This window comes from Podarcis raffonei, chromosome 17, assembly GCF_027172205.1.
Source record: "Podarcis raffonei isolate rPodRaf1 chromosome 17, rPodRaf1.pri, whole genome shotgun sequence".
Lineage (NCBI taxonomy): Eukaryota > Metazoa > Chordata > Lepidosauria > Squamata > Lacertidae > Podarcis > Podarcis raffonei.
Window position 1 is genome coordinate 34,697,020 of NC_070618.1, and position 24,480 is coordinate 34,721,499.

General features: G+C 49.3%; 1 protein-coding gene across 1 annotated transcript in view; it reads right to left on the bottom strand.

Annotated features, from left to right (window-relative positions):
- Window positions 1–2,382: 2,382 nt before the first annotated feature.
- Window positions 2,383–24,480, bottom strand: part of ZSWIM4 (zinc finger SWIM-type containing 4) — a 39,294-nt gene continuing 17,196 nt past the window's right edge. The window contains exons 3-14 of the mRNA XM_053370657.1: window positions 18,627–18,983; window positions 17,229–17,377; window positions 16,053–16,203; window positions 14,499–14,678; window positions 13,237–13,551; window positions 12,651–12,788; window positions 11,553–11,807; window positions 10,190–10,325; window positions 8,540–8,697; window positions 8,210–8,373; window positions 6,805–6,886; window positions 2,383–5,613 (exon numbers count right to left, since the gene is read on the bottom strand). Of these exons, the coding sequence (XP_053226632.1) occupies window positions 4,727–5,613; window positions 6,805–6,886; window positions 8,210–8,373; window positions 8,540–8,697; window positions 10,190–10,325; window positions 11,553–11,807; window positions 12,651–12,788; window positions 13,237–13,551; window positions 14,499–14,678; window positions 16,053–16,203; window positions 17,229–17,377; window positions 18,627–18,983 (2,972 nt within the window). The 3' untranslated portion in view covers window positions 2,383–4,726. The remainder of the gene's footprint in view (window positions 5,614–6,804; window positions 6,887–8,209; window positions 8,374–8,539; window positions 8,698–10,189; window positions 10,326–11,552; window positions 11,808–12,650; window positions 12,789–13,236; window positions 13,552–14,498; window positions 14,679–16,052; window positions 16,204–17,228; window positions 17,378–18,626; window positions 18,984–24,480) is intronic.

Here is a 24,480-nt window from a genome sequence, read left to right on the forward strand (position 1 = left end):
GTGTAAATAGATGCCAAATATTATACTGCTGTTTTCTATGCAAATATTTGGCAAAATGTTTTGATTTTCATGTTTGGTTTCATTGACTGATTGGCACTTCATGTTGCCAGTTGGTACCATCGCTTTGATTGGGTGATATGCGGACACACAGAGTGCAACAACAGCCAAAACCCAACAGCTGCCATGTGACAAATGCTTTTTGTACTAGTGTCACCTGTGCATTTAACCAATCAGGAAACAGGTGGGTCTGTCCGTCTCTCTGTGTCTTTCACATGCAGAAACACCCCAAGAAGCATTTCAAATTTGGGTGATCAGCTTTCAGAGAACTTCAAGACCTACAAAACAGCCGCTGCTCATTCTAGCATAAGACTGCTTTCTTTATCTGCCCATGCGGCACCCAGTATCAAGGCTGGGGCTCGGGGGCACTGCCACCATCCTGCTAATAATTAAATGCTGTGTGCCAGTCATTACTTGCTCTCTATCTGTGACTCAGGACTATGTAATCTGGAAGTAAATGTCCCACCCAGCACGGTTGGGTTTCACTCAAGGCTTGTATTATGACTATAGAGTTCTCAGTGCTACAACTGCCCTGCAGGTTTGCCAGGGACCTCACCCCAAAACTTGTTGAGAAATAGGTAGCTCAAGCTAGGCAACCATTTCAGAGACTGGAGGTTGATAGCAGCGGTGTTCAAATTTAGCTTTGAATATACTTGTCAAAGTCCTGTTATTTAGAATTTCTGCCACAGGCACAACAAAATTTTAGGACGGGTTGTGGAATACAATTTCAGTATGCTTTTCTTATACAGTGGTACCTCGGGTTAAATACGCTTCAGGTTACAGACTCCACTAACCCAGAAATAGTGCTTCAGGTTAAGAACTTTGCTTCAGGTTGAGAACAGAAATTGTGCTCTGGCGGCGCAGCGGCAGCGGGAGGCCCCATTAGCTAAAGTGGTGCTTCAGGTTAAGAATAGTTTCAGGTTAAGAACAGACCTCCGGAACGAATTAAGTACTTAACCTGAGGTACCACTGTACTTAATTTGCACCGCCGGAGCCAGATTTCTGTTCTTATCCTGAAGCAAAGTTCTTAACCTGAAGCACTATTTCTGGGTTAGCGGAGTCTGTAACCTGAAGCATATGTAACCTGAGGTACCACTGTACTTCTGTCTTTCAGGGCATGAAGGAATACTTCATGGTCACGCTGTGATACAAGCCACTATACCCAACCTGATTATGGAATCTTGTACCAAATGAAGACATGGATGTTACATGAGAAGAAGCTCATTTGAACCATCAATGCTCAAGAAGGCATGGAACAGGGACAAACCTAGATTAAGGGCAGGGATGGGCAACTCAGGCTGTTCCCATGTCACCCATGTACATGTATGTTTACTCAAAAGTCTGGTCTGTCCTCTTCCAGCATGCATCCCGCACAAAGTATGCATTTCTTCTTGTATCTCTAAATGTATTTTCTCTGAACACACACATTTCTGAATATTTTAAGCATCTTTTGATATGCCTTTTAACCAAAGAATGGTGTTGGCGCATTTGGGAAATATGAAAGCTGGGAGGTTTAATGTGCATTTTAGTCCTGGAGGTACAAATAAGATCTAATTGGCACATTGCTTTAAGCCATAGTTATAGATTGTGCTGTAAAGGAGTGCATGTGCTGCGGCTGAGATCGCAGGCGCTTTGATCCTCCCCTGTACTACTGGGAAAGAATTCATGGTCTTGCTTAGCATCGCATCTCAACCCTGGCTCGTGGTTTCTTTCCTCTAAACAAACCATGGGTGGAAAGTCCAAAGCAAACCTTGTTTGCCAAGGCTGGATGTAATGCTCAGTGAGAACACGGCTTCTTTCCTGGAAGCAGCAGCAAGAGTGGAAGGAAGCAGTGAAGCACCAACTTCAGCAGTGTTGCCCCAGCACCCTGGGCACCCACATATAAGTCAGTGTTTGTGGGGGGTTTGGTCCAAAGTAGGACGCGGGTGGCGCTGTGGGTTAAACCACAGAGCCTAGGACCTGCCGATCAGTAGGTCGGCGATGGGGTGAGCTCCAGTTGCTCGGTCCCTGCTCCTGCCAATCTAGCAGTTCGAAAGCATGTCAAAGTGCAAGTAGATAAATAGGTACCCCTCCAGCGGGAAGGTAAACGGCGTTTCCTTGCGCTGCTCTGGTTCGCCAGAAGCGGCTTAGTCATGCCGGCCACATGACCCGGAAGCTGTACACCGGCTTCCTCAGCCAGTAAAGCGAGATGAGTGCCGCAACCCCAGAGTCGGCCACAACTGGACCTAATGGTCAGGGGTCCCTTTACCTTTTTAGCCAAGGTGAGTCAATTCATTTGAGGATCATTTGCAAGAAAACAGTGAGAAACAACACACACACACCATCTCCAAAAGAGAAGCCAAAAAAACAAATGTTGCGGTTTATGTTAAACCTTTTACAAAATAATACAATAAATGATTCAATAAATAGAAAAAAAAATTACAAAATTACAGGATTTTTTTTAATACAGGGAAACAAAGAAATAAACCCAGAAACTTTAAAACTAACTGACTAGCTGGCTCCAAAGTGGAGCTGTGCAACACACCAACATCTCCACCAACACTAAGGGTCAAGAGGGGCTGAGTGCAGGACGCAGCCCCCTTGGCCCCATGCGCACGAAAAGGAGCCCCTTCGGGACCCCTGGCCTCTTCATATATATTAACTTTTTAAAACATTATCTTGTCATCACAATAATCTAATTAGTAGCATGAGCTTGTTGTGGTTTGTTCCTGAGTAGATTTTATCCAGCAGAAAAAAGAAGTGGGATTTTGAGCGGGATGTCTCTGGAAATACCATTTAGCACCCCACTAGGGCCACTTAGAGACCTCCCCCCGCCTTCCTCCACGGGAAACACCAGACCGGCTGCGCAAGACACCCAGGCGGCAAGATCTAACAGGCGCCAACCAACCAAGTCAGGGGTGGCGCAAGGGGTGAGCCCCAAGATCTTCCCGAAAAGCATCCAAAGGCATTTGGGGGGGATTGTCTATTGGATCACTGTGGCACAGCCACCTGGAAGGGCAAAACATTTCTGGTATGCCTGGCACTTCACAGCATCATCCTGAAACAGGGGAGGAGGTTTGAGGTATGAACTGTCTACCCACCAGCAGCTCCAGAATTCTAGACTGGAGGAGCCAGAGAACGGGGATCCTTCAGTTGTAGGAGTCTGAGGGGCATTAACTGGAAACAAAGGTAGTTCTAGAGGGAGAGGGACAGAAGAGGACACTGGGCCCCCCCAAAAAAATGGCTAAAGTGCCCCAACCCCCGCAAGTAGGGCCTGGCGCCAACCTGCAACCAACAAGCTAAAAGCCGAAGGGAAAGCTGAAATACTGACAAATTTGGTAGGGGTGGGGGGAAGTTAGGGAGTCATGCTTGGGAAGGAAAGAGCAGGGGGGATAAGGATGCCCCCCCCAATGCACAAATGGAATTAGAAGAATGGGGAAGGGACTGGAGAAACCAGTTTGCTTGGAGTGACAGGTTGCGTTCTGTGGCAGCAGGGTGGGGGGAATGTAACATGTGCGAGACACCCCATTTTGGGGACCAAGACAGATGCCTTCCTGGTCTCTTGCAAAGGTGAAATTCCACAAAAGGGACGCAGCAGGGTTCCTGGCCTCAGTGGATGTGGGCAACTACTTGCTTCATTAGATCGGGCCAGGTGAACCCCAGAATTTGCCCCACCTACCACCAGCAGACCAAAAGCAACTCTTCTACCGGCTCATCCAGCAGGAAGTTATTCCCCTCGTCGCTCGACTTCTTGGAGAACATTTGCGCCGGAAAGACTTAGGCGGCTCCAGCAGCGAGGCCCCCCCCCCCCTTCTGGCACTAAGGGCTCTGCTTTCGACACAAAGGGAGAGCAACTTAAATGTTATCAGTGCAAGGAGGTATCAGAAGTTGACGGGTCGCCTACCCCAGCCCTGTTAAGGACACTCAAGCCCCTCTTTTGAGTCTCCAGACTTCAACACACAGGTTTGGGGCTTCAGACCTAAAGGGTTCGGGGGGGGGGGAGACAGGACCGAGAGAGCCCGTGTGGGTCTCAGCAGGGAAGATGATCGGCATTCATGCATCCCACCTGAGCTTGCATAAACAAAGCCCAAACCGACTCGCTAGGCTTGAAATATGACATCAGAACAGCAGCTGTGAAATTCCATGGGACTGGACCCCCCCCCACCACTTGCAAGACCCTGCCAGGGCTTGGACCCTTCAACCAAAGTGGGGGGGTTCCTGTTTGCATTCCTGCAAGTTAATACTGAAAAACCGGCAACTCCTGGAGCTAAAGAACAAGCCCAGCTCCTTCCTGCCCCACTGAGGCAGCTGAGGGAGCAGCTGAGGCTTCAGGCTTCAAACAGAGGCTATGCTCAGCCCAGGTGTTGCAGGGGAAAAAAAACCTCCCCACCCCAAGGCCTCCACATGGGACCCCCAGCCGAAGTGCAGGCCCATCTGCTACAGCCCCGGAGCACCTCCGCCGAAGGGAAGAGAGACCTCGCTGCTCCCCCGCCTCCAAGTAAAGGGATTTCTGAACCCAGGCAGAAGTCCAGGCTCCGCTTCATCACCCCGCCCCCAAAGCACTAGTGCCCCAAGGGAAACAGATCTTACCACCCCACCCTCCAAGCTAAAGTCCTTCTGATCAAGGGGAGAGAGGTGCCCCTCTGAACACCCTCCCCCCAGCCAAAGCATGCGCGCCCCAGAGCAGCCCCTAGCCAAAGCGCTCCCGCACGAGCAACATCAGTTTCTTTTTGCCCTTGTAGGTCTGTTTGAGGTTGTCAAGGAACTGGCTAAAGCGCATGTGCCCTTCGTGCGCCATCAGGAACGTCTCGCGGGCTTTCCCCAGGAACTCAATGAACTCGCCATAGTGCCGGGGGCTGATGTGGGTGAGGCGCGAGTGAGTGGTGCTGATGTAGGCAGCCATGGCGGCCTCCAGGAGCTGGCAAAGAGGGGCTTTGTCCATCGCAAAGAGCTTCCCTCCGGCACCGGCGCCCCCCGCCCCGCGGCGCCCCCCACCCAGTGAGGCAAGGCCCGGGGGCGGAAGGCTCCAGCGGTGCAAGATGTCAGAGAGCATGGGGGCGCACTGGACGCTCTTGATGACCAGCGGGACAATGGCAGCCAGCTCGTTCTTGCCCAGCGACTGGCTGAGGGAGCAGGCCCAGAGGACGTCGTTGAGGGCGGGGTGAGTGTCCTGGTTGAAGGCGATGCTGAGGTGCGAGAAGGCCAGGGTGGCCAGCTTGTAGGCGCGCAAGGGCAGCCCGCGGTGCTCCATGTACCGGGCCACGGTGAAGAGGTGGGAGTGGCCCATGCCGGCCGAGGCTGCCGAATCCAGGACGATCTGGTAGGCCGCCTCGAAGGCCGCGTGGTTCTTCTCGCAAAGCGTCAGAGCCGGCAGCGCACAGTTCTGCGGGTCCTTCATGGCGCACTGCAGCGCCAGCGTCCGTGCGCAGCTGCACAGCTCTTCCCGCTGCACCGTGCTCAGGCTCAGCCTCAGCAGCGTCGCGTGCGTGGTGCCCGTCACGGCCACGATGGTCGTCGCCTCAATAGGCGTGAAGAGCGTGTACCAGTTCTGCATGATGTTCATCAAGGCCTGGACACCTGAAAGGGAAAAGGCGGGGGGGGTTAAGCGCAAAGGTCATGAAGCAAAGGGCACCCACCCCCAAAGTGTGGACCCTGAGCACTGTGGGTAAAGTGGAAGCAGGGAAGGATCAGCTCACGAGAGGCCGTCATCTCTTTGGTGGGAAAGGAGCAGGACCCATCAAGGAATCGGAATCAGAAGAATCTTTATTTGAATCACCCATGGCAATAAAAAAAAATGTACTGAAGATAGAGGTAAAAACTTAACTACAGAAAATACATTTTGGGGGTTTACATCAATAATCAAATAACAGATCTTATTCTAATTGCCCCCGTTAAACACCTTGCAGTTTTTGCGGTCACCTGATCATCTTCACGGCCTAGGACCCTCATACCTACAAGACCGCCTCTCCTGGTATGCCCCACGGAGGACCTTAAGGTCCATAAATAGCAACACCTTAGAGGTCCTGGGCCGTAAGGAAGTCAGATTAGCCTCAACCAGAGCCAGGGCCTTTTCAACACTGGCTCCGGCCTGGTGGAACGCTCTGTCTCATGAGACCAGGGCCCTGCAGGATCTGATTTCTTGCCGCAGGGCCTGTAAGACGGAGTTGTTCCACCTGGCCTTTGGCTTGGAGTCAATTTGATTCCCTCCCCCTCTTTCTTTTTTCCTTTCTCCTCCTGTGATGAGGATACATTTTAATGTTTTAATGTTGTATTTTAATCTTGTTTTTTAAGTTGTATTTCAATCAACTTGTTTTTATTATTAGTTGTTAGCCGCCCTGAGCCCGGTCTTGGCTGGGGAGGGCGGGGTATAAATAAAATATTATTATTATTATTATTATTATTATTATTATTATTATTATTATTATTGATCTGCTAAAAGAAAGGACACAATGGCAATGGTTGAGCGACCCAGTATGGACAATAATAGAGGGGTAATAACCTCACTCCTCAAATCTTCATAAAGAGTGCAAGTCAGAAGCACATGAGCCACTGACTCCATACTGCCATCTCCACAGGGACATAACCGTTTTTCCAGTGGAGTTTTTTGAAACCGACCCTCAAGCACAGCCGAAGGCAGGATATTCAATCTTGCAAAAGACTAGGTGGAAAATAATCATGCCACGGACAAAATTTCCTTATTGCGGCCACCAAGGACATTTTTGCGGCAAAGTGACCACCTGCCCCAGCCGCATCATCGTAAGCACTCACCAATCTCAGTGGCGCAGCTGACCAGCCAGCGGACCATTTCCCTCCGTCGCCAGGTCATGGTGTTGAGCGTCATTCGCATCACCTATGGGAAGAGCAGCGGGCGACAGACATTTGCAAGACTGCGCGGAAGGAGCCACGAGGCATCTGAGGAGCCCCACTTGGGATGCCCTCCCTCCTCCCTTCCTAGGATGGCTGTTCTTGCTGCTGCTGCTGCTCCTACTATTAAGTGAAGTCTCAGACAAGCATCTAGCACTACAATCCAGTGGTAGGCATGGAAAGAGGCAGTTTCCAGCCCTGCGTGCCCCTAGGGTGAAACCATTCCTTCCCTCTCAAGTTCCCCACCTGCAAAAGGAGACCTTCAAAGGACAGGAGGAACTCCAAGAAAGCGCCTTGTGATATGGCTGGCTCCCAGGGGAGAAAAGAACAGAACAAAAGCAACACAGGAGACTTTTGCTTAACTTTCTACTCGAAGCAGGTAGATTCCTGCACTGCAGGGGGCCGGACACAGGGTCCCTTTCAACTCTACCCATCAAAGTTCAACATGCATTTACCATAAAAACCATACAGTTTTTCAAGAATGCAGAAACCTCTTGCTCATCCAGGAAGGAACTTGATTTCAGCAAGGATAGTGGGTGGGAAATGAGCAAATGGTACAAAGATACTGTTTTAAAATTCCTTTTTTAAAAAAGCTCAGTGTCCCTGGTTAGTGAGAATCCGCATCCTAAAGGAATCTATTATTTCAAACAGCCACACCAGTGCTTTTGACTGGAAATTGTCCTGCCCAAAAATCATGAGCAGAACTCTCTCACTCGGGACCCTCCATCTTGCCGAGTAAAAACTGAAGAACCTAAAATTAATTTAATTTGGAATAGGCAGAAAATATATATATATAAAATTAAGGAACCACAGAAAGAGGGGCAAGTCGAGTTTAGAAATGTTGAAGATATTGTAAAATTATTGAAACTGAAGATCATAAACAAAACACCAATTTATAAAAAGAAAAATTATTCATTTAGGCACTTGACTGACGGGCAGTTCCTCAATAAGCCTGCCTCAGCTAGGGGTTGTCACCTGTCCTGTATGATACAGGGTTATCCTTTATTTTGATTTAAAATGTTCTGTTCTGTACTGATAAAGCGTTTTTTAATATATTTTCTGCCTATTCCAAATTAATTTACTCATTTATTCATCTACTTTAAATATATACTCTTATAAAACTGCAAGTTATTCCAATAATCCTGCCAATGTTCTTATCTGTTTACCATTTATTTGTAAATCTTCAATAAAACATTTCCATTCTTTTATTTAAAAAAACAAAACAAAACTGAAGAGGCGAGAGGACTGGGCTATGGCGATGGCCCTGCACCGAGAGAAGGGCGCAGGATCTGCTCAAACGAGCCCTCACCTGCAGGCCGAGCTCCAGGGAGATGTTAAGCAAGGTGGTGTCTGGGGGCGTGTTAGCTGGCGTGGCCGTCTTGCAGGCATCTTGGGCCAGCTTGAAGAGCAAGGCTGGAGAGTGGATATTTTGCTGGATGGAGCCCAGAACCATGCGCAGCCAGTTGGGGTCACCTAGAATGAGCCAAGGAAAGGACAGTGTTTATACTCTTCTCAGAGCCAAGAATAGACCCCACACCTCCGGCCCACTGCTCTGAGCACGGATGCTCTTCTCCCTTCCGGAGAAGGAGAAAAACCTGTGGCTCCCAGATCTCTGAGCTCCATCCACAGCTGGGGCTACCTTTAGCTGCTGTAAGCATGGCTGATGCCAGCTCACACTGCCGCGTCTCTAAGTGGCCGAGGGTGAACCAGCGGGGAAAGCGATTGGCCATCATGGAGTCCAGGGGGTTCTGGTGCAGGATGTCGCTGGCTGGCAGCACTGTCTCCAACACGGGCAGCCTGCGGGGATTGAGAGGGAAACTGGGTGAGGTTGTCGCCGTGGCAGAAGAAGAGGGACTACCGGTAGCCTTGCCTGCCAGAAGCAGAGGACCCCAGGAAGAAGAAGAGTTTGGATTTGATATCCTGCTTTATCACTACCCGAAGGAGTCTCAAAGCGGCTAACATTCTCCTTTCCCTTCCTCCCCCACAACAAACACTCCGTGAGGTGAGTGGGGCTGAGAGACTTCAAAGAAGTGCGACCCAGCAGCTGCATGTGGAGGAGCGGGGAATCGAACCCGGTTCACCAGATTACGAGTCCACCACTCTTAACCACTACACCACACTGGCTCTGGAAACCACACTGGAAAGGAAGGCCAGACTCAAGCAGATATTTGGGGGAAACACAAAATTTGGACAGAAGGTGGAGAAGCCAGAAATGGGAAGCGGCAAGGCCCCGGGACTCTCCCCTTTGGGTAGCACTACTTTCAATGCTATTTGGCAGCAGCTGGAAGAGAGCCTGAGATGGCCTGGGAGAGGAAGAGTGTTGGAAGTGGAGAAACACAGCAAAGCAGGACACAGTACAAGGCCAGTTGGGCTGGATTCTGGCCACAAAGAACAAGGAGGAGGAAGAGGAACAGCAAAAGGTAGAAGAACAGCAGAGACAGAGCTAGCTGCTCCGGCACCCGGAACGGTGCACATGCTGTGCACCTGGGGGGAAGCATGTCACGCCCCTCAGGGATGACACCTGGGTCGGACCACCCCCACCACACCCCCTTCCCCCGCCCCTGGAGAACAGCCCTTTCCCCTATGTACCATCTGGAACCTCAATATCGTCTACAGAGCCCTGACTCTGAATGCCCCCCTCCAAATGAAGGCAAGGCAGATAGGCGCTAGGGAGAAGGCCTTATTGGCCCTGGTCCCTCCCCAGCTATAAAACAGCCTTCCCAGAGAGGTTGGCCTGGTGCCATCTTTATTGGCCTTTTCAGCACCCTTCTCTTCAGCCAGACCTTTTAAAAACAGCTTCTCAGCTTTAAACAGGAAGAAACACCACGGACAGAATAACTGCCACACACAGGAAGAATAAGGATATAGTTTGAGTGCCTCACTTGTAGAATTATAAATTATTTAATGTGACAATATGAAGTTGTTGGATAAGGGATTGTTGTTTTGACCAGAGTGTAATTGAAATAAATAAGATTTTGGAACGCGGAAATAAAGTAAATCATCAATTCTAGCACATGGGGGGGCACCTAAATTATATAATTTGGTACCTGAATGATTGGTATTGGAAAGTGTATTATAATTTGGCATTGTTATAATGAGGCTATTATTGGATTGTAATTGAAAACTAATAAAAATTATTATCAAAAAAATACAACAATAAGCTGTGTTTTAATCAACGTTTCAATGTTTCTGAAAGAAATGGATTGTGAGCCACCCAGAAAACTTTTGTTGTGAAGTGTGGCTCTACAAATAAAGCAAGCCCAGCGAAGGGGAAGCAGGGTCTACATACCTCATGGCTCGCAGGGCCAAGCGGTAGGCCAGCTCAGGGTCATATGGCAGCATGGCCGTGAAGAGGTAGCGAGCAAAGGTGTGCATGGGAACAGTTTCACGGAAGACGACCTCCCCAAATCCACTGAAGGGTCCCCCTGAGAGGAACAGGCAAGCGGGCAATTAACAGATTGATGACCCAGCTCAAAGCACTTTGCCCAAGAAGAGAGGAGAACAAGGCCAAGTAACAATTCCCAAGTGGACAGTGAGCCACCTGGGGCTGGTTTGCACCACCTGGTATCACTGGTCCTTCTCTGTATCCCAGGATGGGATGGGATTCCAGCAGGCCACCACCACAGAGCAGTAACACCACACAGGGCCCCGATCCCCAGGGGACTCAGCATCCCCAACACAATCAACCCCTCTCTCTGCCAGCGACTCAACATCTGAGCCTGCATCCAACTGTCAGCATGTTGCAAGTCAGGTTCATGTTCAAGTGATGGGGACAGATAGTGGCTGGCCCAAGGTCACCCAGGGAGTGTAATGTTGTTGTTGTTGTTGTTGTTGTTGTTGTTGTTGTTGTTGTTGTTGTTGTTGTTGTTGTTGTTGTTGTTGTTGTATTTATACCCCGCCCATCTGGCTGGGTTTCCCCAGCCACTCTGGGTGGCTCCCAGCAGAATAAAACATCAAACGTTAAAAACTTCCCTAAGCAGGGCTGCCTTCAGATGTCTTCTAAAAGTCGGAGAGTTGTTTATTTCTTTGACATCTGATGGGAGGGCGTTCCACAGGGCAGGCGCCACTATCAAGAAGGCCCTCTGCCTGGTTCCCAGTAACCTCGCTTCTCGCAGTGAGGGAACTGCCGGAAGGCCGTTTTGTGCTCGGAAAGGTAGAGTGCATTGCAGTAGTCCAAGCGGGAGATAACCAGAGCGTGCACCACTTTGGCAAGACAGTCCGCGGGCAGGTAGGGTCTCAGCCTGCGTACCAGATGGAGCTGATAAACAGTTGCCCTGGATACAGAATTGACCTGCGCCTCCATGGAGAGCTGTGAGTCCAAAATGACTCCCAGGCTGTGCACCTGGTCCTTCAGGGGCACAGTTACCCCATTCAGGACCAGTCCTCCACACCTGAGTGGGGCTTTCATCCCAGATCTTCCAGGTCCTAGTTCAAGATGTTCAATTCTCCTTTAAGCACCCGACGTTGAAGGCGCTCAAGAGGCCTTCTACTTTCCTTGCGCCCCATTCACTTCTCCATCACCCAAGAGCAAATCCCTTCCGGCCACCCTGGGAGACCCTCGCTACCTCCTCCACTCCCTTCAGAGGCATGGTGGGGGAGTGTCAGGTCTATGGGACCCATGGAACCCACAGCCCAACCCATTGTCCCCTTACCATCCAGGAGCAGGGCCACCTGCTTGCGGAGCACAGGAACCAGCCGCTCATCCAGCTCCATCTCGTCCAGGAGTCCAATCAGCTGCTCCTCACTCCGCACCACTTTGTCCTGGGCGTAGAGCCCCTCCGGCATGGACCTCTGCTGCCCGAGCCCCAGGAGCGCCACCTCCAGGGCCAGCATGAAGTATGACTCACCAGGACTTGAGGGCACTGGAATGTGCTGGTAGAGTGCCTTCTTGGGCTCCGATGCAGAATCTGGGGAGAGGTGGCACAGGTAGGACCACAGAGCAGGAACAGAGACCCCAGCCCCCACTGCCAGCACAGCTGTGCTCACATAAAGCAGCTGCCCCACTGCTGCAGCAAGCCTGTGTGTGGCCATGCCGCAACCTGGCTGGACAAGGGCAAGCTCCTGCACAGGCACAACCCAACATGTGCAGAACCCTTTCCTCATATGGCCACAGAATAATCATCATCATCATCACCATCATAAATTTTATTGATACCCCGCCCTTCCCGGTTCAAAAACTAACAACAAATTTAAAACACTTTAAAACAATTATAAAAGCAGCATAAAATACAGTATAAAACCATGAATAACAATAACATTCAAAAATCAATTAGATCATCCCCAGGGCTAGCTGGCTGAATTGGTCCTACTTAGGCCAGCGAGGAGGCCAGGGGAGAATTAGCTGTGGGGTCTCAGAGCAGGTGATCTTCATAAAAGGGGAGGGGAGGGAATAGAAGGGAAATAAAAGTCCAGGCTGAATTCAAATTAAAGGCCCGGCGGAATAGCTCTGTCTTATAGGCCCTGCGGAAGAAGATCAAGTCCTGTAGGGCCCTGGTCTCATGGGACAGAGCATTCCACCAGGTCGGAGCCATCACTGAAAAGGCCCTGGCCCTGGTGGAGGATAGTCCAACTTCTAATTAACTCCCTCCCCTTTCACACCACCATGGCCTAAATCATTTGCCCAAAGTGGTCTTTTGGCTACAGTGAGTTAATTTCTGGCGGATCTATAGACCAGGCGCCAGTGATGCTCAGCTATGAAGAAGGACCTTGCAGCTCCCCCCACCCGCATTTCCCCCATGTGCCCACAGTACCTGGGTAGAGGGCCAGCACCTCATCATCCATCCGGCAGGCCTCCAGGAAGGTGCGGCAGAGGCAACCAATGGGGTCCAGGGGGTGCCCTACCCATCCCTCCAAGTTGGTGATGCTGGTTGTGCCTTTGTGCAAGAGCTCTGGGTGGCGGAAAAGAAGAGGAAGGGATACTTCAGACACCAAGCCCCAAGCCCAAGCAGCCCCACCCCAAATGTCAGTCCCTGAAAACAATGCTGTGTGCTTAAGCAGTCGTGGGAAAGGCCGGCAGCTGCCTCCTCCAGGACCATCACTGCTCTAACTCACAAGACTGTGTGTCTCAACTGTTCTCTGCTGCTTTCCATGAACAGAAATCCACTGCAACACGTGCCGGTTCCTCACCAGCAAGTGCATTTTTGGACCAGGATTGCTCCATTGCCCACTCTGGGACCTGACCTCAGAAGCACCCTAGAAGTAGCAGAGCCCCTGTCCTTCTCCAAGCTCCAGTGTCTCTTTTGCAGTCCTGCCGGGATGGTGAGGCCTGGGCTCTGCTGCCAAACTTTGCCTCCTTCCTTACCTCCCTCCCATCCCAGTGTGCTAAGCCCCGCTTGCCTTTCTTCTGTTGCTTGTAGCTCTCCAGCTGATGGCGTCGCTGCAAGCGCATGGCGTTGACCACAGCCACAGCCAGGCGCAGGGCCTCTCGGGGGTAACCGTGAGAGCGCAAGGCGTCCACTCGTGCGCAGGCCATGGGGAAGGCATCGCCCAGCCAGAGCGGGTGGCCCTGGGGGTCAAAGCCCAGCTTGTCGCTTCCACTCTTCAAGGAGACACCATAGCAGTCGCTGCTCAGGATCTTCTGTAGGTGACAATCGCCCCAGCGAAGCTCTGCAGCCTTGATAGCACGGCCAAAGACGGTCTGCCGAACACCAGCTGCCAAGGAAGAAACAGACCAGAGCAGGGCAGGTGAAAATTATGGAAGAGTTTGGGCCCAGAAAAGCACCATGCTCCTCCTCCCATCGGGTTTAACACTGGTTTAAATCTAACTAGAACGCTTTTCTAAAACGTAACTTCAATCAATAACAAATTACATTTCATATTAAAATAGAAACAGAACTTCAGTGCTAAATTTTGTTTGCTTTCGTCATCAGAGAAATGTGGGCTGCACAAATCTGGAGTGGGGATATATTTGAGGACAGGGCACTTCTCCAAAAGGAGCACCGGGACAATGGGGTCAGGAGCTCTATGGGTGTGCACAGATATATAAAATAAAAAGGATACAATCCTCCTTATTTTTCTCTCTTTCATCAGCAAGAGCTGCATACCAAATTCTCATAAACCTGCTTGTCATTGCATATCTCAGTAAGATCTCAATGGTGATACGGCACTTCACGTATATGTTACCTCTATAGATTAGGGCTGCCATATGTCCAGGTCTTCCTGGACACATCCGGGAATCGGACTGTCAAAATGGTGCCCCGGCGGATTTTTGACGAATCAGCAAAATGTCCAGGGAAACCCAGACGTATGGCAACAAGGGTGATTTTTTAAGAAAAAAGCTGGGATATTTTTTTTTAAAAAGGTCTACAACTTTGTCCATAATTTCACTTTGGGACTATGGTAACCGTACCATAGATCATTGCAATAAATCCTGTATAGTAGGTCACAGGAGGTGGAATGCACGACTGTTAGATGCAGAGTCCTGGCTGCAATAACGTTCTCCCCAAACACACTCCCTAGCATACTGCCTGTGACAATGACTTTATTGACTACTAGCCATGATTGCCAAGAGGTTGTAGGGGAAGGCAATCAAGCCCAGGACCAGGAACTCTGACCTCCCCCCCCCCCAGCCCCCGATGTTCTGGCCTGGGCTTCCCTACCTGCACTGCGGTTTGGGTTCGGCGGCAAAGTGCTGTTGGCTCCGCTGCTGTCGCAAGAGTAGTTTCCCTCCTCCAGGGGACAGATGTCCAGCTTGTTCCACTTCTTCAGAAGCTGCAGCCATAGAGTCCGCTCCTCCAGCTTGCAGTGAGGGCTCAGGACCACACAAACCCACAAGGCGCCTGGGGCACAAGGAGAAAGGGGGCAGGGAGAACAGCCAGGTTAACTTTCGTCTGTTTTCTAAAGCCGGGTTAAATGTTTTCCCTTCTGAAGTGCTATGGGGAAGATTGGCTGGTGTCCCATACCAAGATAGGCTGTGCCCATGTTCCCAGGGTGTTGAATGTATGGAACACATTTTATTGCATTGTAGTCTGTATAAACAGCATTAGACAACAACTAATCAATCCAATACTAATAGAACAACCTAGAATGTCCAGGTTCTCCTTGAGGATAAGTTTGATACTATTACACTGTCTGTAGCAAAATTCCTCTCGGAGGCGGTAAAAATGTGAAATCGGTATGTACAGGCTAGAGCTCCTCTGTTGGCTAGGAAGGCTGATTTTATACCTCAATAATAATATACTATTGTTGAACGGTGTATTTTGGGTCTATGGACTGCAACAAATCTGTGTGATAAACCAGGGATCAGGCTCACTGCCTCGGGGCCACAGGGTGCAGCAATTGCGCTGGGGTCCACACATGTTGCGGCCTTGAGCTCCAGTATGAAAGACAGACAGCAACAAACAACAAAATATCAGAGTATCTAGCAAACAGGTTGCAGCAGAGCGGGGAGGATTCACCAAAGCAGGGATACAGAAGGCCAGGGAGTTTAAAGGCAAAATATAGGGGCACTTCTAAGGGCAGAATTCTGCTCAAGGAGTATTGGCCAGCACACCCCAAGAAACTGCCTTCTCTTCCTCCCAAATCCCACACAATGTCATCAGAAGGCAGGCTTGGGGTATTAATGACACGGCTACAGACTGCGTAGTTCCTTTTAAATCTCTCCATATAATGTTGCACTCTGCCATGGGTCAATCTTTAAACAGCTGAGAAGTCTCCTCCTTTTTTTTCCAGCTGTTAATCATCTTGTGAAGGACCTCTGGCACCATCTTTGCTTAAGTTCTGCCTACAGACTAAAAACATGTTTAAGATTTTCTTTTCTGCCCAAAACATGGAACTGACTGAAAGGAGTGAGGGGAGCAATTTCAACTGAGAGTTCAGCTGATCGTGGAATCAGTGGATGTTATCTTTTTAAAAAATATTGCTTCTTTATCGCGTTTCAACACTGCAAACTGCTCACATCATTTTGGCATGGGATGAGCTTAAAAAACATCTCCAATTGAGGCAAAGCAAGTCCCAACACCTGGGATTTCAGTGGGCTCTGCCCATATTTCCAAACTTCTCTTCGCAATCCTAAGGACTAGAAACTTCATTTTTAAAAAGAAAAAGGCGAGGAGAGAAAGCTGAATAGTTCCGCTGACATGAAGCACACAGCTCCTGGCCATAGACTCTCCTGGGCAGCCCCCCCCCCCCCCGCTTGCGTAAGATGATCTCACCTAGTTCATCCCAGAGTTGCCGGCACTTGTCAGTCATGCCAGCGCCTTGCTGCCGCCAAAGGGCCAGGCGTGGATCCTGCAGGAACTGCTCGGTCATCAGGATGAGCATTCGTGCCCCATTGGAGTCTCGCATTCGCAGCATTTCCCGCACCTGGGAAAGGAGAGAGGTCACAACTGGAAAGGAGAAGGCCAAGGGATCCAGAAAGAAACTGCATCTTCTCCCCCAAAGATGTAAAGCCATGTGCAGACAACTGTCACAAACCTCTCCACCTACTGACTGAGCCCAGCTACCCTGAGCCCCATGGCCTCCTCCTTTGGGCTGTGTTGACACCTCAGCACTCAAGAGTCCTGCATGTCAAAACAGCCAGTTGACTTTGCCCAGTTATCAGTTACCCTGTTTCCCCGAAAATAAGACAGTGTCTTATCTTAATTTTTGCTCCCAAAGATGCGCTAGGTCTTATTTTTAGGGGGATATCTTATTTTTCCATGAAGTAGAATACGGTACACATTTATTGTCTAATTGTGAGTCAGCCAGAGCAGGGAGCAGGTGACAGCTTGTCCTGGCGGTGGCACTGGCTCTCTGATTTAAAGAGACCTCGCACCGCCTGAACAGCTCCGGCTGCGCTGCGGCCAATCAGTGAGCTGCGCGGCGGCGCCTGGCACTACGGTCCAGAGGAGTCAGGCGCCTTATGGTAGCTTCGGGGGCCTTATATTCTGGGGAGGCCTTATGTTCGGGAGAGGCCTTATTATCGGGGAGGTCTTATTTTCGGGGGATGTCTTACTTTCGGGGAAAGATGGTATCAGCATCTTCTCCATGCTGCCGACATCTTTCTATATCCCCAAATGTCAGCAACCCAACACTTTTAAAAAGCTTTGTCTTAGCAGGAACCAGAGGTCGGGGGGGGGGACAGCTTCCCAAGAAACCTGATCTCTTTAGGAACAGGTTGAAGGAAGATTATAACTCTTATGCACAAGCAATGGCAACTTTGCACGCCACACACTGTATGCCCCCCCCCAAGTCAAAAAGACAGCCCTAAAGAACTAAGTGAATGGGCAGAGATACTACTCCACCGACCAGGCAGGGGCTGGCCAGAGAGATAATGTGGCTCTAATCATGCCCACAATGATGAGTAAGAGGAGGAAGCAGGGCTGGGTCCACAAATAAGAGGCTTTTACCTTGTTGAACATGGACTGGAGCTGCTTGCTTGCCCCGTAGTAGCCGCCATTGGAGAGTAGCTGCTTCACCTGCTCTTGGATCTGCTCCTCATCCAGGTGCCAGCAGTTTGCATCCTCAATGCCAGCACCGGCTGTGGGGTCAGGGGCACCTGGCAAGAGACAGCCAAAGCATCTGTTGTTACATACACCCAAGACCTGACCCAGCTGGGTTACCCACGAGTGCGCGCAACAATAAGTGAATCCAGTTTAACGACAGTGAGTCGAGTTCAACCTCCTGTCCAGTAAAGTGAAAAGGGGCAAACGGCGGCTGAACGAGGTGCCTTTGGGGAGTTGGGGGAGGGGAGAGAACGACCATCGTTCTTTTGAACTTCAAAAGTAAGAGAGGATGTTTGCATATATAGACTGTGATCCCCTCAACATAAAAGGTTTGTGAATATACATGTATAGAAGTTCATGCACAAGAGTGAAACGGAAATGGGTCAACACGCCCGTGCAGCTGAATTGTGAGAGCTGCAGTGTCCTGGAATTGGAGCTGAGCTTGGAAGCAGAGCTGGAATGATAAGAGATAAGACGACAGGCCCATCAGAGTTGCTACTTGTGCATCTTCGCAAGGAATAGAAATACAAAGCTTATCCGATGCTCACGGAATGTGAGTATCACCCATGCGGAACTAGCCTTATTAATATCTCATTATACAACTGTTGCACCATTTGCAGCAGTGTAGCACTGTGGTCTAAACCACAGAGCCTAGGATTTGCCGACCAGAAAGTCGGTGGTTCGAATCCCCGCGACAGGATGAGCTCCCGTTGCTCAGTCCCTGCTCCTGCCAACCTAGCAGTTCGAAAGCACGTCAAAGTGCAAGTAGATAAATAGGTACCACTCCGGCGGGAAGGCAAATGGGGTTTCCATGCGCTGCTCTGGTTCGCCAGAAGCAGCTTAGTCATGTTGGCCACATGACCCAGAAGCTGTCTGCAGACAAACGCCAGCTCCCTCGGCCAGTAAATTGAAATGAGCGCCACAACCCCAGAGTTGTCTGCGACTGGACTTCACGGTCAGGGGTCCCTTTACCTAGCACTGCTAGTCTACAATACAGATTCTCTCTACACCCTCTCTTTTCTGTGTAAGAGGTGCTGTCCCCTTGTAACAGTGGCAGTCATGGTGAATCAGATTTTTGGCCTTCACTCGGCAGTCAAGGAGAATTTAGGCTGTTCCTTTTCGGCAGCTGACATGGAGGAGGCCCAGCACTCAACCACCCACTCCGTGACCAGGAGGAGGAAACGGGCAAGCAAGGGATGTTGCCATGCATCCCTTGCCCAGACCTTGCCGCATCTGCAGCTGTCCTGTGCCCTCCCCGCTGCTTCCTCTGTCTCCCCTGGGGACCCAAACAGAGTTTCATACCATGCACTCGGTTGATCTCGGAGCCAAGCAGCAGAATCTCATCAGCAAGTCTCTGAGCGGTCGGCAGCACCTCCGTGTGGTGCGCACTGATCAGGTACTGCACAAATTTCTGCAGCTGGTCCCGGTTCATTTGGGACAGCGTTTCCGAGATGGGCAGGCGCAGCTCCACCTGGCGGGCCTGCCGGATGCGGTGCAGGGACAAGGCCACCACGTGGGCACAGTAGAAGATGTCCCGGTTGTCGCAGGCACAGCTCACTGACGTGATCTTACAGCGGTCAAAACTGATGGAGACATGGTAACTGTGCTCAGGCTCACTGGGGCCTGGAGGCTCTGTCACAATCCCGCTCAGGTGGAAACCTGTGTGTTTAAAGAGGAGGAAGAAAAGAAAGAAACAGTCAGTGAACATACAAAGTGTCTGCCCCTGACCAAGAGAACTAAAGGACCAAAAAATGAGGACCATTCCCCCTGCAGGGAAGGTGAAGGCCTCGCAGACAGCAAGCATGACCAAATTAAGCTACACAAGGGGGTTAGGAAAAACCAGCCTGATGGGGACATTTTTAGGGGACTAGCGTTTGGCCATGAACACAAATCCTTGCCCTGAAACCAGCTGTGTAGCGAACAGACATTAAGGGAAACTGACAGGCCAGGAGTCCAACCACTTAACTTTCATCCTGTTCAGTTTGAACAAGGAGCATCAGTCCTCTTAGCTTAGAACAGGCATGGCCAAACTTTGCCCTCCAGATGTTTTGGGACTACAACTCCCATCATCCCTGAACAGTGGTCCTGTTAGCTAGGGGTGGTGGGAGTTGTAGTCCCAAAACATCTGGAGGGCCGAGTTTGGCCATGCCTGGAAAAAGGAACAGGGCAAATATGAATCACAGAAATGAAGAGCTGGCAGGGACCCTGAGGGTCATCTAGTTCAACCCTTTGCAACGCAGAAATCTAAAGAGCCCAACCCACAGCACAATCCTTATTCAAAAAATTCACAGTCAGCCCCCTTCAGGGGTGAGCCTAGTGCATAATTTAAAGCAGGTGGTTTTTGGAAATTATTATTTATTAAACGGATAGGCCGTCCTTCATCCAAGGATCATGCGGAGCTGCTGAAAAGCCAGAGGAAATCCCGCCCACTCAAAAATAGGTGAGCTTGGCCCAGACCTGCCTGCCTGCAGGGTCCTGATCTTGGCTGCACCTGCAGCTTAACCTGGAAGTGGTACCAGGCAGGTAACACACACCTGAGCGAGGCGGAGGAAGTCCTGGGAGGTGCAGCTCAGCTGCATTGACCAAGTGGGTGAGTCACACACAGATGACGAAAGCAGGCACACTGACAAAGCAGGCGAGGCCCAAGGCCACACCTGTAGACCCTGGTGCATCACAGCCCAAGCACAGCAAAGGAGGACACCTTGCTGGTAGTGCCAGCTAGGCCATACGGACCAGTAGGGTGACTCACTCTAACTGGCCCCACACCCTGCAGCTTGTCCTCAGCCCTCTGGCACGGGGAAACTACTGGCTACACAGTAGCTTCCAGGCACAACCCTGTCCTCAACCACAGAGAGAGAGACAAAGCAGACCTAGAGCTCTGCAAATTCACCTGGACTTCCACCCTGGAACAGCCCATAATATAATAGGCAAAGCTGAAAAACAAACTGCGCCTGAGGGGTAAATGTTACTAACGGCCTTAAGTATGGGGCTCCATAAGGACACAACTAGAAAGCCCACATTTCAGAGATCACAAGCACCATTTTGGTACTTGGTACTCCCAGTCCTGTTAACAGCATGTTTGTATTACAACACCAATATGTACGTCTGTGGTGCAGCAGAATGGATATTACAGTGGTACCTCGGGTTAAGTATTTAATTTGTTCCGGAGGTCCATTCTTAAGCTGAAACTGTGCTTAACTTGAAGCACCACTTTAGCTAATGGGGCCTCCTGCTGCTGCGCGCCACCGGAGCCCGATTTCTGTTCTTATCCTGAAGCAAAGTTCTTAACCTGAAGCACTATTTCTGGGTTAGCGGAGGGTGTAACCTGAAGCATATGTAACCCGAGGTACCACTGTACTCAATTTTGTAAATATCTTTGTTTTCATGTGTTGTAATTCACTCTGAGATTTCCCCCCCCCTTAAAATATAAAGAGGTATAGAAGTGAAATGAATACTACTACTACTAATAAAAATAAAAATATAAAAAAAACCCCGAAGACACCAGGACATTCCATTGTGGCCACCACAACCTAGATTTATGGTGCCATTTGGTGATAAGCTTATATATCTAAGTTTCTAACACTGCCCCTGGCCATCAGTCATTCTGACAGGGGCTGATAGGGGCTGGGGTCTCTGGCAACATCTGGAAGACATCCCTTTGGCTACCCCTATTCTAGGAAAACAGGGAACCAAGTAAATACGTCATAAGAATTCAGTGGAATAGTTTCCTTGAAACTCCAAATGCTATGTAACCTGTAGGCCCATCTTCAGTCCTATATTCAAGAAACATGTCATGATGACTTCAGAGCTATAAGCTCAAGTTCAGTGGCAGAGGAAAGAAGGGCAAATAATAAAGGGGAATGAAATTAAAATAGCTAGCCCCTAGGAAATTAATAAACTGGACCATGCAGAACTTCAAAACAACAGAACTTCTGTCAAAGCTCTTTGAACACCAGTTCTAAAACATTAAAGGTAAAGGTACACCTGACCGTTAGGTCCAGTCGCGACCGACTCTGGGGTTGCGTGCTCATCTCGCTCTAGGGGGCGAGGGAGCCAGCGGTTGTCCGCAGGCAGCTTCTGGGTTTACCTTCCCACCGCAGTGGTAACTATTTATCTACTTGCACTTTGATGTGCTTTCAAAACTGCTAGGTTGGCAGGAGCTGGGACCGAGCAATGGGAGCTCACCCCGTCACTGGGATTCGAACCGCCGACCTTCCAATCGGCAAGCTCAAGAGCCTCAGTGGTTTAGACCACAGCGCCACCCACGTCCCTTCTACAACATTAGGATAGCTACATAAGAGAAGCAGTACATTTAAGTGGCATTTTCAAACAACTTTCTTGCACACAGGACTCATCTATACTTCCCCTTGTTCTGCTGCTTTCCCCCAGGGAAAACCTGCTCTTTGCCACTGAACTGGAGCAAACATCAATTGGATTTTCTGTGGATTGACGTATGCTCCAATTCAGCAGCAAAGAGCAGGTTTTCGAGCAGAAAGCAGCGGGGCAAATGGAAAACCTCTGAGAGCCATGCCTTGTAGCCACAGGACAAGTGGCTGTGTGGACAAGCTCTAAGGTTGCAATCCTAAATACTTGGAATTAAGCCCCATTGAACTTAGCGGTATTTACTTCTGAAGAAGTCTCCATAGGTTTGTGCTACCACTCGCTCCTGAAAAATGGTATGCATTGAGAATCTTGTATTAAATATAGCCACAAAAAGTCTTTAGCTATTCTGTACATCAGAGTGTTGCCCCATCATTGGCATAAACATCTACAGTAAGATGGAAAAAGAGCAGCTTTGATTAAAAGTTGTGATAAAACAGAAACGTGTTGAAGCATCAGGGATCGGTCTTGGGACATATTTTAATCAATATTTTTTATTAGGTAGGAGGAGCTCATTGATAAAGTCTACGAATGAAAGGAGGTGAAAAGCCATTGCTTCTAAAGAACCAGGAGGACAAACTGGATTAATTCACTGAGCAGAGCAATGGAATGAAATCCTACAGCGGAAAGAGTTGGGAGTCATACACTGAAACTACCACAGTTTTCTGTATTATTAGCAAAGGACTCATCAGCTGCAAATAACAAATGAGGAAAGAACTGGGCAGATCCTGCTCAGTCACAAAAGGCTATGAGCCACCCATGAGATGCAGCTGTAAAGGAGACAAATGTAATTCTTCGCTGTACGAGATGGAGCACTTTCAAGCAGGAAGCATTAATGAGTTTGCACAAGCCTTTGGCAAGACGTCATCTAGAAGGCGAACCTGGCCACTCTTCTCGAGGAGGAAAAAAATCCAACAGGAACGGAAGGAGAAGTCAATCAATAATTATTTATCTTATTTTAAGGCAACAGCAACTATAAAACAATATGTTAAAATATAATTGATAAATCTAGACTGGCAATTTGGAGATGGTACTGAAAGGTGGGAAGAGGTAGAGACTTCTCCAGTATCCCATATTTAACTTCACTTTTGTGAGTTGCCTAGAATTATCTGCTCCAGAGTCACCTGAAGACGCACTGGCCTGGTTTGTGCAAGACCAGGCATCCCCAAAGTCAGCCCTCCAGCTGTTGTTGGACTACAATTCCCATCATCCCTGACGACGGGTCCTGTTAGCTAGGGATGATGGGAGTTGTAGTCCCAAAACAGCTGGAGGGCCAACTTTGGGGATGCCTGCATAAGACTGATCGTGAACGAGCAGCACGTGATCCAAAGCAGTACATCAAGAATATGGTTATCGCTTGAGGTTTATTTTGGGGGGGACTGACAAGGGGTTCAGATGAGACCACAAGCCAGCCTCAGAGCTGTTTTTAATCCGTGGCTAAGCAGGAGCCAGGGTGAGATGCCACGGGAATAGCCTGCTCACAATAAATCACAGCTTTAAGCTACTGTTGAATGCAACAAAGTGAGCTACTGCGCCTTGGATGCTGCATGCATTTAACAGATGGTGCCGTTAATGGAAGACCCTGGCTTGAGGCTATGGGGTGAGCTTAAGGACTTCTTGCTTCATCCCAGCCCTAGGACTCTATGGTAAAGGACCCCTGGACGGTTAAGTCCAGTCAAAGGCGACTCTGGGGTTGCAGCGCTCATCTCACTTTCAGGCCGAGGGAGCCAGCGTTTGTTCACAGACAGCTTTCTGGGTCATGTGGCCAGCAGGACTAAACCGCTTCTGGCACAATGGAACACTACTACTACTGCTACGGCTTATTTAGCTACCTGGAGTATGGCGACTGCAAGATGACAGCGGTAAAAACATGTCACTGCTTATCATATTTTGTTTTAGCATTTTTCTATTTTTGCTGTATCAGAAGAACTACTAAAGTGAACCATTAAACTCCAGCCCACCTGAAGCTAGCAACCTTTTGACTTGCACAGATATCACATCCGTTATACTATAAGCGGTAACTCAAGCCTTGCAGGGTAGGTTAGCCTTTCTGCTTCTGTATGACTCAACTCCAAAGTCTAATCTGAAGTGGTAACTTTTCTGGTTTTGATTGGAGGCTTTAAAACATGCTAGTGGCAAGGCAAATCTCAGCTTTGGTCTACCAGTGCAGAAGAAAAAGGTGACAAGGTGGACTGTACCACTTCAGACACGGATGGGGATGTCATCTTGAAGGACCCCCCAATTCTTATTATTCTTAACTCTCTTGGCAAGTCTTTACACCTGATTTGGTGTATGTTTGCCGAGAATTCTCTTTATTGTGTTAGCTTTTTTGCTTTATTTTTTTAACTAGCAGAGAGTTTATTACACACAGGAGCATTTGGAAGCAAGATTCCAGTCACCTGCACTAGAGCAGTGCAGCCTGTGATCCCTTTTCGCTATGCTGCAAGCACAGTTCCAACTCCAAAGCCTCATTTTCATTAAAAGGCCAAGCTCTGCTCTCATACAGCTCAACAACTTGCTTGAATAGCAATACCTGCTGCATGCATAACAAAACAGCTGTAACTCCAAAGGACAGAAAGGACTTTTGTATTCAAATAACGTGTGGGGGTAGTATCCAAATTAATCAGCATGCTCTCAGCACATTTGCTCTCTTTTATATCTAAGTTTATTTAGGGAGATATTCGTCATACTCCCAGCAGACTGCTTGGACCCATGTTACAAAAAAAATGAAATAATTAAAACATCAAATAAAACAATCCAGACTAAAACAAATTCA